The sequence below is a fragment of the Littorina saxatilis genome, linkage group LG5 (assembly GCF_037325665.1).
Source record: "Littorina saxatilis isolate snail1 linkage group LG5, US_GU_Lsax_2.0, whole genome shotgun sequence".
NCBI lineage: Eukaryota > Metazoa > Mollusca > Gastropoda > Littorinimorpha > Littorinidae > Littorina > Littorina saxatilis.
Window position 1 is genome coordinate 59,300,748 of NC_090249.1, and position 18,549 is coordinate 59,319,296.

General features: G+C 41.5%; 2 protein-coding genes and 1 long non-coding RNA gene across 5 annotated transcripts; 2 read left to right on the forward strand and 1 right to left on the reverse strand.

Annotated features, from left to right (window-relative positions):
- Positions 1 to 1,381: 1,381 nt before the first annotated feature.
- LOC138967571 (mediator of RNA polymerase II transcription subunit 26-like) lies at positions 1,382 to 6,643 on the reverse strand. The gene is made up of 3 exons (XM_070340150.1): positions 6,428 to 6,643; positions 5,280 to 5,351; positions 1,382 to 4,002 (listed from the first exon to the last, which is right to left on the reverse strand). Exons 1-3 carry the CDS (start codon positions 6,488 to 6,490, stop codon positions 1,936 to 1,938), a joined length of 2,202 nt encoding a protein of 733 aa, XP_070196251.1. The 5' UTR covers positions 6,491 to 6,643; the 3' UTR covers positions 1,382 to 1,935.
- Positions 6,644 to 6,774: 131 nt separating this feature from the next.
- On the forward strand, positions 6,775 to 9,998 carry LOC138967573 (transmembrane protein 69-like). 2 transcript variants are annotated; one of them, XM_070340151.1, is made up of 2 exons: positions 6,775 to 6,859; positions 8,251 to 9,998. In XM_070340151.1, the coding sequence occupies exon 2, from the start codon at positions 8,307 to 8,309 to the stop codon at positions 9,087 to 9,089; it is 783 nt and encodes a 260-aa protein (XP_070196252.1). In that variant the 5' UTR covers positions 6,775 to 6,859; positions 8,251 to 8,306; the 3' UTR covers positions 9,090 to 9,998. The 2 variants fall into 2 exon arrangements, with proteins under 2 accessions (XP_070196252.1, XP_070196253.1); XM_070340152.1 differs by lacking the exon at positions 6,775 to 6,859 and adding an exon at positions 7,416 to 7,515.
- Positions 9,999 to 14,963: 4,965 nt separating this feature from the next.
- LOC138967574 (uncharacterized) lies at positions 14,964 to 18,344 on the forward strand. 2 transcript variants are annotated; one of them, XR_011455992.1, is made up of 4 exons: positions 14,964 to 15,133; positions 15,465 to 15,539; positions 15,839 to 15,919; positions 16,356 to 18,344. It is a non-coding gene; the product is annotated as an uncharacterized lncRNA (long non-coding RNA). The 2 variants fall into 2 exon arrangements; XR_011455991.1 differs by having other exon boundaries at positions 14,964 to 15,539.
- The last annotated feature ends 205 nt before the right edge of the window (positions 18,345 to 18,549 follow it).

Consider the following 18,549-nt stretch of genomic DNA (forward strand, 5'->3'; position numbering starts at 1 on the left):
GAGCCATGTGATATCTGAGGCAGACTAAAATTCATATTTAGGCGGCTGGCCCAGACTACAAAAGAGTGCAGGGTTGTGTGCGTTCCACCATTAAAAAAAAAAATTAAATTACAAGAAATTTCGACTAAAATGGATCAATCCATAAATGTCATTTGTATTTCTGATCAAAACATGACATTCAACAACAGATTCCAACAGTCATTGTTCATCTCGACGGCTGGCACAATGATGGTCTCCATCTGTGTCAAAAGTCTTATTTAGGTCAAAAATACCAGCAATGTATATATATTGAAATCAATATAAGACTTTCTTTCTTGAGGAGAGTACTAATCATCGTTGTCTATATTCAGATAATTTACTTCCCTTTGTTCCTTAGACCTTGTCAGTTGCGCTCTCCTTCACTTCGCTATGATATTAGAGAAATCATACTCTAACTCAGCTTGTTCTTTCAAACTTACGAAAACTAACCAAAAGCAAACTCTTGTGAGTGAATGACGAGTACTTACAAAGGTTGAGCATGTACCCTGAAATGTTATTTTTGTACCTTTTAGTTAAGTAAAAACTGTGATACGTCTTGTAAAGACCAGCAGCAACAGTTAGATATTATTGTATAGCTGTATCTAGAAGTTATTTATTACTGCATTAAAGGCATTGATACACTTCATAAAATGGGTTTGAATACTGAAGGTCTGAAATGTGTGTGTTTGTGTGTATGAGTAAGCAATCAGACAAAACAAATATTACAAATTGTGTTAACATGGCACAAGTGACTTGAACCTGGTTTGGACTGAAAGCAAGCCTCATCTCACTTTTCAGAGTACTTGATCTCTGTTTGTCAAGGGTGGCTGCCTGGTGGCCACGGTCGTGGGAAGAGCGAGAGAATGTGTGTGCGTGCGTTCACGCGCACGTGTGTGAGGGAAGAATGAGAGACGGACGAGTGAAAGAACGCACGAGAAAGAATATGACGCCATAATACATCATGACAATACACTATACATCACGTGCTGTCATTCCGTACTTTCATCATTCATACCATCCTGAAGAAAGCTTATCGCTGTCGTAATATCAAAGAACATACCTAACCTGGTTTCTCGATTTGTCCTCTTTTTCTTTAAAATGAAAGCACCCCTGTATAAAAATGTCAACATTAATTAATTTCTTCAATTGTCATTCTCAGTGAATCCAATTACGTGAGTATGCCACGAGTATGACCCTGGGGTGCATGAAACTTTGTTTTAACATCAAGCTTGTTTTTGGGCAAACAACTGAAGTGTATGCTCAAGAGGGCAAAAAATTGCTTGGTACGCTCAGCTTAATGATAAGAGAACTACTCTAAAAGATGCATACATGCACAAGCAAAACCCAGCAAATAAGTCACGTGTCATGTTCTTGAAATTTTATTCATATAAATGAATACAAGAACATTAAGATTCACACAGGAAATCAACATTTTTTTTTATCATAATTCTTTCATTTCAAAAGTATGAAAAATTGCAGTCATTTCTTTCTTCAGAAAATAAGGATTACAAAATACGGACCTTTACAATGAAACAGAAACTGACATCTTTCATCAGCCTTCCAACACAAGTTATCCACACCAGACACCATCACAGAAAGAGAAACATAAATAGTTATCTCCCGCCTCCAAACAACACTCTCCCCAAACGTCGATTCCAAACTCAACAGATATTCTTGGCGGCGTTATAAGTCTCCACAACGGGAGAAAAAGAAAATAAAAACCAAAGTAGCAGATAACTCTTTCAAGTGTTATGTACACAACGCAAGGGAATGAATCAGGATGGCATAATGCTTTCACAGTTCACAGGTCTAAATTTCAACCTCTCGCACGCCTCATGATTCAGGTAAAGCATGGACACACACTCACACTGGCAGATCTGTCAACTAAACTCTCAAACAGCGCAGCACAACAACACATCAGACATCCAAGTCAACATAGGGCAAAATATGCAGCGGGTTGCCCTCATGGGTAGGTAAAGTCAGCATGTCTTTCCACGGACACCAGTCCCCGTTAATGTCATAGACACCATTCACACCCGCCAACCTCTCGCTGTGCACACGTCCCACCAACTCCTCCGTGACTGGCACCGGCTCCGGCAACTCGTAGAAATCTACGGCGTCCCAGTCTACGCCATAGTCGATCGGCGGTAACTGAGCGTAGATCTCCTGAAGGGTAAGGGTCGAGCCTGTGCGCTCCGACTGAGAGGTTGACGGGACAGCGGGAGAGGCAGCATCCATGCTGTTCTCATCTTTGGGGGCAGATTCTGAGCGGTCCTGGCGACTGGCAGAGAAACTGCTGTCAAAATTGTCTTTGGAATAGGAACTGCTGCAGGCCCCCAGCCCTAGCTTAGGTTTCAGAGAACTGCGGGATGGGTCCGACAGCAGGTCTTCCTTGAAGGGACTGTACTCGTCTACCGGAGACGAAGGGTCTGAGGTCTGCAGGAAGCGCTCCACCAGTTCACTCTTCGCCTGGCTGAGCATGGCGTCAGATGATGGCACAGAAAGGTTGATGTCTTGATTCTTACCCCGCAGCCCACGTTTCCGGGGTTTAACCCCTGCTGGCAGGGCGGAGGTTAGACTGTCACTCTCCTTCTCTATCTGGTTGGCACGAATTTTGTCCATGGTGATGTTGCCGACATTGGAACTGTTGTTCTTCTTCTGCAGCCCCTTTATCAACTGTTCCGTCGTTTTTACTTTGTGCTTGTCCCGGGACGGCCGTTCTAAGGACTGAGAGGAGAGTCGAGAGTCTGTGCTTTCTTGCCGAAACAAACTCTCTGACAGGGAGTGGGGGAGGGAGGAGTGCACCTCATTCACTACAGAGGACATGGAGGGAGAAGAAACATGCTTGTTAGCAGCAGCAGGGAGGGAGCTGACGGAACTGACTCTGGGAATATCCAGCCCCGACAGCCCTTTCTTGCCCGACTTATACCCATTCATCACCTTGTCTTGCCTAGTGCTGGGGACTGAAAGACTGGAAGATTCTAACCTAGACTTTTTGTGAGCTTCGTCAGGGGGAGAGTTCGACGTTTCACGTGTCCGCTTACGATTAGCAACATTTGTTTTTGACAGTTCTCTTTGATCTTTACCAGAGTGTTTGTTGTTGGAGTTCTTGAATGACACATCGGTGGAATGGTTGTGCGGATAGCGCGACTGACCAGCCCGGCTTCCACCAGAGAAGGAATCATTGTCCGAGTCATGCTCTCCATTGTCCTTCTCCCCAAGCACCCTGTCCTGACTGGTCTCACTGTGCAGTGACACAGGCGTGACTCGACCACCGCAGCTCGCGCTGTCAGTAGCAGCAGCCCCCTTGCCCTTGGCCCGTCTGCCCCTGCTGAACTCTTCACGTCTGCCAGACGCCCCAGCTACAGGCGTTGACGTCCGCATGGCTGGTGATTGGACAGGAGGAGACGTGGCAGCCAGAGGGCTGGGCTGGCCTGAAGCTAAAGCTGGTGACCCCACACGACTGGACCGCCCAGACACCGCCGGTGATACCACATGCCCAGACAGTGCCGGAGACACCATTCGACCCGGTGCTGTAGGGACGAGAGAGGATCTGGGGCGCCCAGCGGACAAGGCCGGAGAAGCCACCCTCTGCGCCAGGACAGCTGTGGGGGTGACCGGTCTGCCTCCACTGACAGCTGGGGACAGCCCTTTCCTCCCTGCTGCAGCACCTGCTTTGCTCAGCACGGCAGGGGAAGCACTGCGATGGGCACCCAGGGTGGGAGTGTTAGGCTTGCTGCAAACTGGAGCGGGGGACACCAGGCGCCCGACGTTGGAGGAGTGACTGAGGGCCGGGGACACTGCGGGGCTGGACTGCAGCTGGCTGATGGCAGGGTGCATCAGGCCGGGAGAGCCATTTAAAGGTGCCGCCGTCTGGTCCAAGATCTTCTTCCAGTTCCGCACCAGCTGCTTGACCCGCTTGGCTAGTCTCTCATTTTTAATCTTCCTGCGCAGATCATTGACCATTTTGCCAATCCCGGTCTCCTGAAAGAACAAGATCACAAGGTAAACTTAAAGACACAGTCTTTTGAATCGACAGCCTTGGACTGGATGCTACAGTGGAACCCCCCTTTTAAGACCCCCTCCTTTTTAAGACCTTGCTTTCTCAGACTTTCTGTTCATAACCTCTATAAAATTACCCCCATTTTAAGACTCCGTCCTTTTTAAGACCTGATTTTCTCAGATCTTTAGGTCTTAAAAGGGGGGTTCCACTGTACCTAAAAATCTGTCCCATTATTAACTAAAACTTAAATTTCAGTGGAAGTCTAGAAGTGGAAGGTCCCAAAGGCAAGTGATAATTATAATGCCGACTTTTGAAAGGTCTCAGGGTTAAACTGTTTTGTTCATGTTTGTTAAATTCATTCCTTAAAATAACGTCAGTACAAGATCTGCTCTATTCAGGTAAAATTTGTCCCAGGACCCCCTTCGTTAATTTTTGACATTACCTACTATTCAGACTTGGTCATGGGACAGGGTTTTCTCCCACACAAAAATACGTTGATTGTCTAACAAAGCTGTCAGCGGCTAATCGAGTGTAGAAGAAAACTCTGTCCTACGACCAAGTCTGAATGTCTCACGGCTGCAACACAGGAGACAACAAAAACTTTTTGCGTATTCAAGCTATGACAAGGTTAACCACAACAGCCATACTTGTGGAGAGATATATAGTGCTACGATAAAAGTGACCGAACAACTATGAATGACGTCTCAGTATGTGTGAATGACATCATAGCCTGTATCTTTTGAAGCATCAAATTCTTCATGATCTCTTTCTGTTTCTGCAAGCGCAAACAGCTTGTCCTTTCCGCTTTCTTCGTCAGCTATGTACATAACTCAGTTTTAATATTTCAGACTCACAGGCCCCATGAGCGAGCCACTTTCCAATGGCTGCTAAACTCGCATGTGAAACAGTACTGTTGTCTGGGATGCCGTTTGCAATATTCTCAGTGTTGACAATAAAACAAATGAGAAACAGTGGGAGAAATAAAAGTGATGCGTGCATTTAAAAAAAAATCTTTTGGAGGAACGATTGCAAGTTTAACTCCGTTCTTGTCATGTACCAGAAGCATGTAACATACAATCATAGTTCATACACACGCTCGCTTTTGTAGCAGTAAAGAAAGAAAACATGAGACATATGGTTTTGACATCTAGTCTAGTACGTACAGTGCGCAGGATGTACAGTTTGGGGAGCCCCGTTACCAAGACTAAGAGTAATGCTTGTCAAGAGAAAGCAAAAAGACAGTGAGAAAAGCCCTCACCCTGAGTGTAGCACGTGTGATGGGATACACCTCCAACATGGAGACCATCTCCAGGACTGTCGCATCGTCAACCTGCAAAATAATGTTAAATCCCCCATGCTAATTCCTCACAAAAATGTAAACCAGAAAAATATTAAATGCGTACATAAAATAAATTACACATTCAATGATTTATACACAAAAACAATCTCTGAACAAGAAAAAACGTTTGGGACATGGTTTTCAAAAGGTACTTGGTAAATGGTTATCAAGTAGAAAGACTCCACTTCCAGTACTCAGTAGCCCTACTTAAAATGTAGGCACTTGCCACTTTGCATGGCATGCAGTCACAATTTAGCAGGTCTGCTAGAAGAATACATCTTTCCTCCTGATTTTAAGACATTCTATTTTGTAGAAAGAGGAAGATATCTGACCCAAAGTCTTGGCGAAGTGTACAGTTATGTGTTCCTTACCCGTACCTGATAAAAAAAAGTGTGTAACACTAGCAGTTACATCAAGTTACACTGTAACAACAGTTTAAGTAAGCAGATCAAAGATTCCTTATAGACCAAATACGTGTACTCCAGAATAAAAACGCCTAAAAAGCCTCGCTGTAAGCTGTAAATACATAATACAAAGAGAGCAATAAGACAAGAGCATGTGGCCCGGGACATCGTGTTGGCATGCGTGCGGCTCCTACTTTAGCGAAGTCCGTCGGCTTTATAGCCAAATATGTACTGCCTATGGACAACTAAAACGTCTCTGTGATCAATCTGAACCGTTATTATTGATGAAAAAGATTATTTTTAGCAAAATTTGTGCAGACCTAAGCAGGGTAAAACACTGCGCAGCTAGGTACAATACTCGAACCCACGAAGCTAGATATGTACTAGTTTAAAAAAAAAAAATTCTAAGCTCTTCAAAATCATTTTAATTGCAAACCACCCCCTTCTCTACATCATTTTCTCCCGGCATCGGAGATCAGCATTCACAATCCTGATCCACAAAAACCAACAAATGAGACTGCCAAAGGTAGAACACTACACAAACGAGCTTCACCCAAATCTGTTTACAACATCCACCATGCTTCCGACCGAACTCGGACGGCAGGTCACAAATGACTAAAATCGCAAAATTAGATAAATCGTTTAATAATCCGTATTTCTTACATCGTTCTTGTCATCAAGTGCCTTCAAAAGTTTTTCCTTTATCTGGACTGGTGAAGGAAGCATCAGGAAGGCCACAGTTGCCCAATTTTAGCGAGTTTGGCCCGCTGATTGCTAGACGTCGACCCACCAGTATGGCGGACACCGTCCATACATTGTAAGCCTTTTCGTCGACGCACTGACATCTGGGAAACCTCTCCAGCGGCATGACGTCAAATGCCGAACGAGCGAACGGCTCTACTCGCGCTCACAACCTCTGCCTGCGTGATTATGCTAATGAGCCCACTGCAGGATAGTAAAAATGCTTTCATTGGTTAAAAGTTGTTGTGGTTTTGTCAGAAATATTTCTATTGGTCAGCTTTGACCCTGTTCCACAGGTCACAGCAAGTCAGGGGCAGTAATTCAGACGGCCTTGAGAACTTCAGTTTGCAGTTGGTAAGAAACTTGCGAAAATACATACAAATCATCTTTTTGATTCGAAAACACGAATCCTGTATTATTCCTCGATTTGCTGCCGTTTAATGGGATACACGTTGACCTAGGATATCCATTGAATATTGACGGCTGTGCTCAAATATAGCTTCTGTCACCAAATATTTGAGTGTATTTCTGAACAGAGGTCAAAGAAAAAATCTGAAAACGAAAGGAGACAAGTATATTGTTACTGTATTTGGAACGTTACTCTGTAAACTTGTCATACTCCAGCATTAGCCCCGTGTAAGTGATTTCATATATATCTACAAAATAGTGAACATTTTTAGATTCATTCATCGACATCGTGAGGTTAACCTCAATGGCTAATCGGGATATTGAGTAGAGCAGAGACATGTATACATTCTATCTATGTCTCTGAGTAGAGTAAGTTCCAAATACAGCAACACATGTTCAATTATGCTTCACGGGATCAAGCTTTGGACAACACAGTCCAAATCATGTGGGTTGTGTACGATGGATAAACTTGTTCCGCCTCTTTGCAGGGTATGGGGTGTACACGACCCACAACATCCGAATAAGGGGATATGCACTCTGCAAATTCCTTAAATTCCACATGGAGCTACACGACCCCATACCATCGTGACTGTGTGGTTCAAGTTAGTTCAAGGTTTATTTGCTTGTTTACAAGGAAGGTCCATTAGTGTTTGGGGATTACACGAAGTCTCAAGCAAAAACTCTGAATAGTTTCAGAGATACAGAAACTATTGTGAGGCTCTGGGTTGTCCACGATCCAGGAAGCATGGTGAAGGTGTGCTTATTTTGCCAGAAAGAGCACTTTTGAGTTTCAGTGTAAACAGCAGATCGAATTACTTCAACTGCAGCCTGAGCTGTTGCAAAAAAAAATCGACCCAGAGCCTCAAAAAAATCATCTTTATCTCTGAAATTGTTTGGAGTTTTTAATTGAGACTTCATGTAATCTCCAATCACTATGCAACCTTCCCATTGCCCAACATTTAAAATATTATCTTTGTAAACAAACAAATAAACGATGACGTAATATGAACTACACAGTCCGGATGATGTGGGTCGTGGACGACCCAGATGGAATTACTTAAGGAATTTTACGTTGTTTATCCTTATTCGGATGGCGTGGGTCGTGTACGACCCATACTCTGCAAAGAGGCGGCAAAACGTTTATCCCTATTTGGATGGTGTGGGTCGTGTACAACCCATACTTTTTATGTTGAATCCTTCTTTGGAAAGTATGGATCGTACACGACCCACATCACTGGACTGTGTAGTTTAAAGCGTGATCCGGTGAAAGTTGATACACCCCAAAATGTGGTTTGCATCGTATATTTTCATGTGTTTTACAACTGTCTTTGTTTCAGTTATTCGGCCAAAGGCACTGCACCAGGGGCTGAGACAAAGGGAGGGAGCAGGCATCATGACCATCCACATTGTAACAAGATGCCCGCTGCATCAATCGTTCACCTCGCCTGTCCTGGTCAGAACATTCTTGAGGAGCCAGGGAGTTAGATTTTCATCTTGGGCTGCAATATCCAGGCTCCTGTCCAGGACCACTTCGGCGAAACTGTCAAAGGTGTCCCTCCAACCACCACAACCATCACTTGTTCCCGCTCACAAAGAGAGGCTGGAGCAGAGCAGATACATCACGGCAGATACAAACACCAGTGCAGTGACACTCTGGGAGGACTTGAAACAGATGAGGTTCTCTCCCCTTCCGGCATTAGGGTTGGGTTTTGCTGGACTGATTCCATTCATGGCACCACCGGCGCTCATGATTCTCGTCCATACTTATTATGCAAACATCGCCCTTGCGCAGACTGCTTATGGAGCCTGCATCCTTTCTTTTCTGGGGGGAGTGAGGTGGGGTTTTGTCTTACCAGAGGGCAGCAAACTGAAAGCTGACTGGTTTAACCTTGGCTACAGCGTAACTCCGTCGCTGGTGGCATGGGGGGCCCTCCTCCTCCCCCCCTCTCTTTCCAGTATTGTCCTCATGACTGGAATTGCGGGTTCAGCGTATTTCGACATTGCCATCAAAGGCTATCCCCCCTGGTTCAAAGGCCTTCGTTTCGTACTCAGCTTGGGGGCTGTCCTGTCATTGTGGAGTGTGTTCATTTGCCGGTTTGTTCTTTCTACACCAGCAGACAAAGCAGCGTTAAAACAGATTGAGAAAAGCTTTCAAGATGAAGAGGAACAGGGATAAAATTGGTAATAAGAATGATAAAGTTTGCATTTGTGAATAAGTAAAAATTCTATCCTGAATATTGTTTATTTATGAACATTTTATACCAAAAGACATGTACCATACTTTTAATGGGTGGGTTTGAAAGACTATTTAGAGGGTTATTCAGGCTTTCAATCAGCCTTTTTGTGTGTATATAAGCTGCAAGTTTATATGACTTGAGTGGTTTTAAAGGTCCTTGTCTACATTTTTATACCGAAATCGCCATTTGACCATTAAAATGCAGAGTCTATTATCTACAAATATCAACAATACACCCCCTTTCGATCAGGAAAGACGAAGCCAGTGTAGCCGTTTGAAAATTCATTGTAGTATTCCAGCGTAGTACTCATAGTAGGATATCCTTATTTGGAAAATGCCAAGCGCAAAACTCCTCTCAAATCCCGTGCATTTTGCGCGTTTAAAAAAAGCGTGGACAGCGCTCCAGTGTCAAACTGTTGCTGCACTTGTTTGGGCGTGGCTATAAGCATAGTGACATGAATTTGATTGGTCAGTATTTTTAGGCAAAGCACATGTTCTCAGCAAACAGAAAACAAAATATTGGAAGCGTGAGTCACGCTACCCAAAAATAAAATCTTTTTTTACATATATTTTTTTTTTCTATAACTTTTTTCCCCATGGTTCATTCATCATCTGACATAACTTTTTAGCGAAATCTAACCATAAGATTATTGAAAAGAAAAAAAAAATGTAGACGACCACCTTTAAGAAAACACGTTCAGATATCATATGATCAGTTTTGTCCTTTGGTCTGTTTCGTTGTATGTATGTGTCCTTTTGGGGATGTAAATGAACTAAACATTGCTGTGATCAGTGAACAGTTCTGTATTAGAGTGGTTGTGCAGAGTGGGATAAAAATAATTAAACCAATTACAGTGTTCAGTTCAATTGTGAATGTGCGTGTGCTTCATGTATTTACACCCCCGGTATAGGGGTGTGTATAGGATTCGGTCGATGTGTTTGTTTGTTTGTTTGTGTGTTTGTGTTCGCATATAGATCTCAAGAATGAACGGACCGATCGTCACCAAACTTGGTGAACAGGTTCTATACATTCCTGAGACGGTCCTTACAAAAATTGGGACCAGTCAAACACACGGTTAGGGAGTTATTGGTGGATTCAGATTCTACAAGGACTTATAGAGGGACATATTAATGGTCAAAGGGAAATAACCTTCTCAGTTGGTGGCAGTGAGAATGGTAAGGACGGGGGTGTTTTTCCTACCTCGGAGGAATTTCTTGTTTATTTTAGAGTCAACCACTTCCCAACCGAGTCATGCTTCAGAACAGAATTACTGAGAAATCGGCGGAAGGTTTGATTTTGCCTTGTAGTTTCTAGTAGTTTTTCACTTGCAGAAGCAAATGGAAACTAATGCTCAAAACTTGAAACTTTTTAAAGGCAAGAAGCGACCATTTCATTTTTTTGTTGTCCGGGGATCTTGCAGCTAATATAACAAAAATGTAAAAAGTTAATCTTTTCTCACGTCTGTGTGGTCAGTCAGCTTACTGCAGCACATCAATACATGTCATTTACTTGTGTCTCCTAGACATGAGACCAATAAATACTACCTATAACATCATCTACATTTTTGTCCGATAAAAATATGGAAAAGCTCTTATCATATGCTCTATCATTTTAAATGACATGACCATCAGTGCTATTGCTGCCGTCATTTTTGTGAAGGAGAAAGTCCTTGTGCATCGACACCATGGCTAAAAGTACTATATGGGCACAAAAGCAGTAACTTCTTTCAGGGGTATAATTAGATGCCATTTTGGGGGGCTTTTTACACATGAATGTCTCTAAAACAACCTTCAAAGGTTTATATTTTATGTACAGGGCGTTGCTTACTGCTGAGGTGAGTATGAGTCTAGCGCAGAGGCAACTAAGAAACAAGTCGTGTAAGGCGAAATTACTACATTTAGTCAAGCTGTTGAACTCACAGAATGAAACTGATTGCACTGCATTTTTTCCACCGAGACGATACAGCTTCGTCAATCCCGGCGGCACATTTCCTGTGCAACACAAAGTGAAATTGACACGGCAGAATATCGCAATAGCGTACTGCGATTAACAGGAAAGCGCTTTTCTGTATTCTTTTTTGAGCATGTTCTGAATAAAACATATTATATCTACATGTTTTTGGATCAGGAAATGATAAAGAATAAGATAAAACCCTTTTTGGATCGATTTCTTACATTTTAATTGTAGTAGTAATTAACCTATTTTCGTTAATTGTGATCACATTTTAAGAGTAAACATGACATATGTATATATTTTTAGATTCAGAATTTGATGAAGAATACGATGCAATCAATGTTTAATCTGTTTGCAAAAATTTGATTTTAATGACAACTTTAAAGAGCAAACTAATTAATTATTTTTTAAACCTCCACGCTGAAATGTAATACCAAAGTCTAGGCTTCGTCGAAGATTACTTGACCAAAATGTCAACCAATTTGGTTGAACAATGAGGGCGTGACAGTGCCGGCTTAAGTTTCACTAAATGCCGGATATGACGTCATTGAAGACATTTATCGATAAAAGAAAAAATGGTCCGGGGATATCATACCCAGGAACTCTCATGTGAAATTCCATGAAGAACGGTCCAGAAGTTTTCTCGGAACCGATCTTTACACACATACACCACAACCTTCGTCTCGATTCCCCGTCAACGTTAAAACATTTAGTCAAAACCTGACTAAATGTAAAAATAGACTAAGGGGCACCATAATTGTTATCTATGTTACCGACTTTTTCTGGCAAAAGTGAAACAATTTATGTTCCCTATGGTGATGTTTTCCCCCACAGGAGCATACTACATGTATGAGAAAATATTAGCAGAGCCGTTGGGTGGCTCCTGGTACTGTCGTGAGGGGAAATGCTAGCGCCCGTCGTCTACGTTGCCATCATGTAGCTTGAATAATACACATACAAGGTATGATTATACAGCTTTTTCTAAATGAGTAAATCACGATGGGCACCTATTATCCCGAGTTGATGAATGATAAAGCTACACAAAAACACAAACATTGAACAAAAAAGCCACACATTTTTGGGGAAACTTTTCAAAATCCACTGGTCACTTCTTATTCACATTGGCTGTGATAAATTTCATTACTAATGACCAAAATGTTCTTATAATGCCAATAATCGTGAACTGCCCGGGTCTCATTTAACTGTACAGACTGCATATGTCATTGATGAAAGATTGCATTATTCTGCATTACTAGTACTGACACAGTAATGAGCACTGACACAGTCAGTTGTCATATAGCGATCGCATGGCAATTCTTTCACGCTTTATGAGGGCGGTAGCCATCTCCCCTCTCTCGCTGCCTTTACCTTCCCCATCTCTGAAGTGAGTCAGGTACACCTGTTATCACTTTTTGTTAAATGGGAAAATTCCGTTTACTACTCCAAGAGCTTTGTAGTTCGAATATTTTGTTTAAAAACAACAAATAAAAACTTTAAAAAAAATTAAATCAAAAAACAAAATCATACAAATCACACAGGTAAACTGTACTGTAAACAGCTGAAAATAAAACTATTGCCTCCATTGGTCATATCCCTGTTGTGAGAGGCAATCCATGTCACCATGCACTCAGCGGAAAAAAATCTTCTTTTTAGAATATGATACGTATGACAAACAGCTCAAGTTTCATGGCATAAAAAGTTGTATTTTCACTGATATTGATGCAGATAAAGTAGTTGAAGGTGTAGATAGGCATCAAATGGTTTGGTCATTATACATTACCAATGGAGACATGCTACCTCAAATAAGCCTATTATCAAAGTGTCACATACGTGATATGTCCCATCATGCTTACTTTTACTGAGTGTAGTTGTGGACCATAATTACACCCCCGGTATAGGGGTGTGTATAGGTTTCGGTCGATGTGTTTGTTTGTTTGTTTGTGTGTTTGTGTGTTTGTTTGTGTTCGCAAGTAGATCTCAAGAATGAACGGACCGATCGTCACCAAACTTGGTGAACAGGTTCTATACATTCCTGAGACGGTCCTTACAAAAATTGGGACCAGTCAAACACACGGTTAGGGAGTTATTGGTGGATTTTGGTTTTTTGGGGGGATCAACTACGGCATAACTCTTCCTTATCTTCTCCATGTTTTCAGCGTTTACCTCCCTTCCTTCGTATGGTGCACTATAGTATGAGGGGGCATCTTCGGATATTCCCGGCGTTCTGTTACTATTTTTAGAAGGTCACCGCAGTGTCCAGAACGTAAATTGGACCCGTAAATTATCCTCACTGTAAAAGTGCAAAGGTCGAATCAAGTTATAGCCACGCGAAAAATACACTCTCATCTATCTCTATATATTTATACAATAGATATAGATATATATATACGGCTTCTCTGTGTGTGTGTTTGAGTGTGTCTGTAGAAAACACCTGTGTATTGCACAGTTCTGTTTGTGATGTGGTACCTAGGGCGTCGTCGACAAGTATGGGACTAGACATGATATGATCAGGAATGGCATTATGGCCCCTGAATCATGTTCGTGCTGTTCCCATTCCACGAGTCTGGAAGGGACCTAAGCTTGACGGGTCCATGGTTCGAAGCCGGCGTACAGTGCGCCACTCAAGCCGGGTATTCGGCTCTACTTGCTACCCGGCGAAGCGGCAGATACACCCCGGACAAATGCCTTCTCAGTTGGTGGCAGTGAGAATGGTAAGGACGGGGGTGTTTTTCCTACCTCGGAGGAATTTCTTGTTCATTTCACATCTGACTGACCTTTTGCCCCAGCAGTTCCTCATTTTCAACATTCGTGTGTTATTGTTGTTGTTTTTGTTGTTGCTTGTTTTAGTGGTGTGATTTTCGTTTTTACATTTAGTCAAGTTTTGACTAAATGTTTTAACATAGAGGGGGGAATCGAGACGAGGGTCGTGGTGTATGTGCGTGTGTGTGTGTGTCTGTCTGTGTGTGTGTGTGTGTGTGTGTATAGAGCGATTCAGACTAAACTACTGGGCCGATCTTTATTAAATTTGACATGAGAGTTCCTGGGTATGATATCCTCAGACATTTTTTTCATTTTTTTGATAAATGTCTGATGACGTCATATCCGGCTTTTCGTGAAAGTTGAGGCGGCACTGTCACGCCCTCATTTTTCAACCAAATTGGTTGAAATTTTGGTCAAGTAATCTTCGACGAAGCCCGGACTTCGGTATTGCATTTCAGCTTGGTGGCTTAAAAATTAATTAATGACTTTGGTCATTAAAAATCTGAAAATTGTAAAAACAATATTTTTTTTATAAAACGATCCAAATTTACGTTCATCTTATTCTCCATCATTTGCTGATTCTAAAAACATATAAATATGTTATATTTGGATTAACAACAAGCTCTGAAAAAAATTAAATATACAAAAATTATTATCCAATGTTTTTTTCGAAATCAATTTAAAAACACTTTCATCTTATTCCTTGTCGGTTCCTGATTCCAAAAACATATAGATATGATATGTTTGGATTAAAAACACGCTCAGAAAGTTAAAACGAAGAGAGGTACAGAAAAGCGTGCTATCCTTCTCAGCGCAACGAATACCCCGCTCTTCTTGTCAATTCCACGGGCGGTGGAGTGACGATGCTACGAGTATACGGTCTTGCTGCGTTGCGTTGCGTTCAGTGAGTTTCATTCTGTGAGTTCGACAGCTACTTGACTAAATGTTGTATTTTCGCTTTACGCGACTTGTTGTTTTTTCTCTCGTTGTTTTATGAGTTGGTGGTAGTTCCTTCATCTTACTCTTTCTGTAGATGCGTTCCTGGGAGAATGCGATAACGCCGTGTGCAGTGTGTGTATGTTGTTGTTCGTTAGACCATAGATCTCCCTTGACAGGATCGCCAACTCTGCGCGCGCGCCAACGCTGGCTCTGTTTCGAACTCCCGTCTGCGGCTGCGAGAGGTTTTGACAGTAACTTTACTTCCGGTGCAGTCTTTCAACACATGGAGAAGAAGGAGAATTTCGAAGGGGAGGTGGAGTTTGTGGCTGAGGTATGTGAAAAGCAAACAAAGCAACACAAAAAGATCATTGCTGATGATTGAAATGAGTCATGTGAATCAACAATAAAGATTGATTGTGGACGGCACGTCATTATTTTTGTTTTTAACACTTGAAACGCGAGAGCATCTGACACACTGGTAAATCCGAAGCTGTGCACTCAAGCTGATCAGCAGATCGTTTTTCTGCAGAATTCTCGCTCACATCGGCCACTATTTTAACTCAGCGAACCGACAAATTTGCAGCAGAACAATTTCTGAATGTTAGAAATTCGGCTGTAGATTTATAGATACCCTTTCTATTCCATGGTTGTTGTTTTTTCAGGGGGAAAGTACCGACATCTCAATCGCTGAAAAGATGACAGCATCACCACAAAAGAAACTGCAAGAATTGCCAAAAGTAAGTAAAAATATTGACAGATCTATGTAAAAGACTATGAAAATTTAGAACTGGAACAACAGATATTCAATAAATAACCGATAAGTGATATATAACTGAACCATTGATTGATTTGAATGTACATCATGCATGGAAGTTAAAAATGGTGCAGGAACTGAAGTCAGATCAATACATCAAAAAGATTAGTGCAATATATTTGTTTTCTTTCCCCTCCAGCATAATTCTGTTTTGATATATGCTTGATGTCTTCTGTTGTTTTAAAATTCATTGTCACTTCTAAATTGCATGCTTTATTGCAGAACGCTTGTGCATCTATCAAGAATGACAACTGCCTTTCACCGGAGCTCAGAGGGCTCGTCGACCAATTCAGTAATTGAAAAGTAAGTTTTTGAGTAAGGCGGTATAAAAAAAATCAGCTTGCAAAGTCCCAGTACCTGAAAGATCATTTTCATTCATAGTTTTCGAGCAAAAATACTGCTTTGTTGCACAGAGAGGCTACTGTTTACAAATATTTTAGGTACATGCCTGCCACTACAATATTTCATGTTTTTTAGGATCATTAATAGCACATGTCATAGTTGTAAGACATGATAAGGATTCATGAAAGTGGTTTGTCAACACGTTCTATAACGACAAATGGAATACAAAATTTGATATGTTCACATCCGTTCATGTAAAGTGTAGTTTTGGGTTGTTGTCGTGTGTTGTTGGTTTTGATTGTGTGCATGCATCTACATCTTCAGTTTCACTCTTGGGTTGATTTCTGCTATATTTGTGTGTTGTTTTAATTATAATATTTTATTTTCTGTGTTTTAGGTGCAGATCTGGAAGAGAAACTTCTGCTTCTTCATGACTGCCTAGTTCCCTGAGGCAAGGTTGGGAATGCTGCCAAGGAGAAGGCGTGGGCCAGGTACTACTCTGCTTTTTCAACCCAGCATTCAGGCATTACTGAGTTGACAGTATCCCCTGCAGTTTCAGCCTGGATTGCCTTGAACATGTTTATACTGTTGGTGTCTTAAAGGCCTATGAAGAAAAACTAGGGAACCAGTAAGTGCATTAGAAATCAAAGAGGATGAAGAGTACAATGCAAAGTATGTTGGAGTATGTGTTGCCAAAAAGCTAAAACAGAGAGTTTGGTGTCTCCAAAAGAGTGCGTACAGAGATGAGAAATTGCAGTGTTTGGAAGCCCTGACTTGCGCACCTGAATTCTACAGTGAAGAGAGTGAAACCACCCCTGACATGACAAGCATGCTGAACAAGGGCAAACTGACCTTTGTCAAGCCCAATGTATTGCAGATGTGTCTGTCCATGCAACACAAAGCAGAAATCTTAAACAGAATGAGGCAAAGCGTTGATGATATCAAATAACCAAAGGGAAGTAATTGCTCTTTATTCATACGACATGACTGTGTAATAGAGTAAGCGAGAGTTGTACAAAACCTTTTCTCCTGGCACCTGAGAGAATAACAAGCATTGAAATATACAAGCGACTTTCATCCTCTCGTGCCAGGAGAAAAGGTTCCGTACAACTCTCGCTTAATCTATTACACATGTCGTATGCATAAGGCCTAAAAAAAAATAGGTGTGGTTACGGTAACCCGACCTACCCTATTTTTTGGGGCCGACCCTATAACTTTTTATTACATTTGTCAACAAAAAAAACCCCAAAAAACCAAGAAAACGAGTGCAGAAAACGCAATGAAAGCGAAAGCGCCCGAGTCGCACACTTATTTCCCTGTCAAGTAGGTTTAATTTGTACACATTAGAAAAAAAAAGTGATTGCCTACCTTCCTACCCTATTTTTTTGGGCTATGTTACCGTAACCACACCTATTATTTTTTTTGGCCTAAAGAGCGATTACTTCCCTTTGGTGATTTGATGTCCATGGAACATATTTTCTGTGAAACCTGTGCATCAACACACAGGCAAAAGCAGATGACTTTATTGAACCATGCAGGAACAGTGATGCTGTTCCGGTGTGTTTTTATGACACTTTGTATTCATTTGATCTTTCACAAGCTGTTCAAGAAGACACTTTGCAAAATGTTCTGTTTTTTTTTAAATAAGACTCCACCACAAACTGAAGACAATGATGGACAAAATGAAATGTACATGGAAAGAAAAGACTGAGGAAAAAGCTGAAAACATACAATGTTGGACAAAATGAAATGCACATGGAAAGAAAGGAGTTTGAGGAAAAAGCTGAAAACATACAATGTTGAGAACAATCAGGAAGGATCTCTGTAGTGTGTTGTGTATGATCTTTCTTCATGCAGTACAAACTATCCTATCTGATCAAGTGCATGTACATTGAATTTGAACTTCTTGATTGTTGTCTTAGGTGTCGATTTTTGGTGTTAAAATCTGCTGTCGTTAAAATGTACTTCTCTTCCTATTTCAGTATTTGGTTCAGTATTGTATCACATGGCTTGTTCAGTGCCTGTTCTGTATTTTCATGAGTCCATGTAAATTTAAGTCTGCAACATGAAAATTTGAAACATATTCATTTTGCTATGGTTCAAACCTAATTCCTTTGTGTACTTGTTCAAGATATAATTTTGACAGCGAGATATTTTGCAAACAGTTTTCATTTCAAAATCAATTGTCAGCCACTTGATAAATGTCTTGCATCGATGCGTCTGATTGTTTTTATGTTGACCACTATGTACACTGGAATTTGCTTTGCTTTCCTAATAGAACATGTTCAGTCGCATACCAGCAACACTTTGTTATAACCTTGAATGGTTGAAAACGACGTTAAACACCAAATAAAGAAAGAAAGAAAGCAACACTTTGTTAACGTTTGAATGGAATTGGAAGTTGTATGAACTCAAAAAGAGCATATGTATCTTTGGTCACAGTGACACACACACACACCATACAGTGACAATTAATGCAGGGCCGGACTAGGGCTACCAGGGGGGGGGGGGGGGGGGGTTATGGGGGTTGCGCAACCCCCCTCCCCCCCCTAAATATGTACCTCATTTATTTAAAAAAAATGTATTATTGT

Coding starts and splice junctions, on each gene's coding strand:
- LOC138967571 (XM_070340150.1), bottom strand. CDS start 6,490: ATGCTTCCTTCACCAGTCCAGATAAAGGAAAAACTTTTGAAGGCACTT. Junction 5,352..6,427: donor CACTTGATGACAAGAACGAT/GTAAGAAATACG, acceptor ATTATTTTGCAG/GTTGACGATGCGACAGTCCT. Junction 4,003..5,279: donor TCACACGTGCTACACTCAGG/GTGAGGGCTTTT, acceptor TTGTTCTTTCAG/GAGACCGGGATTGGCAAAAT.
- LOC138967573 (XM_070340151.1), top strand. CDS start 8,307: ATGACCATCCACATTGTAACAAGATGCCCGCTGCATCAATCGTTCACC.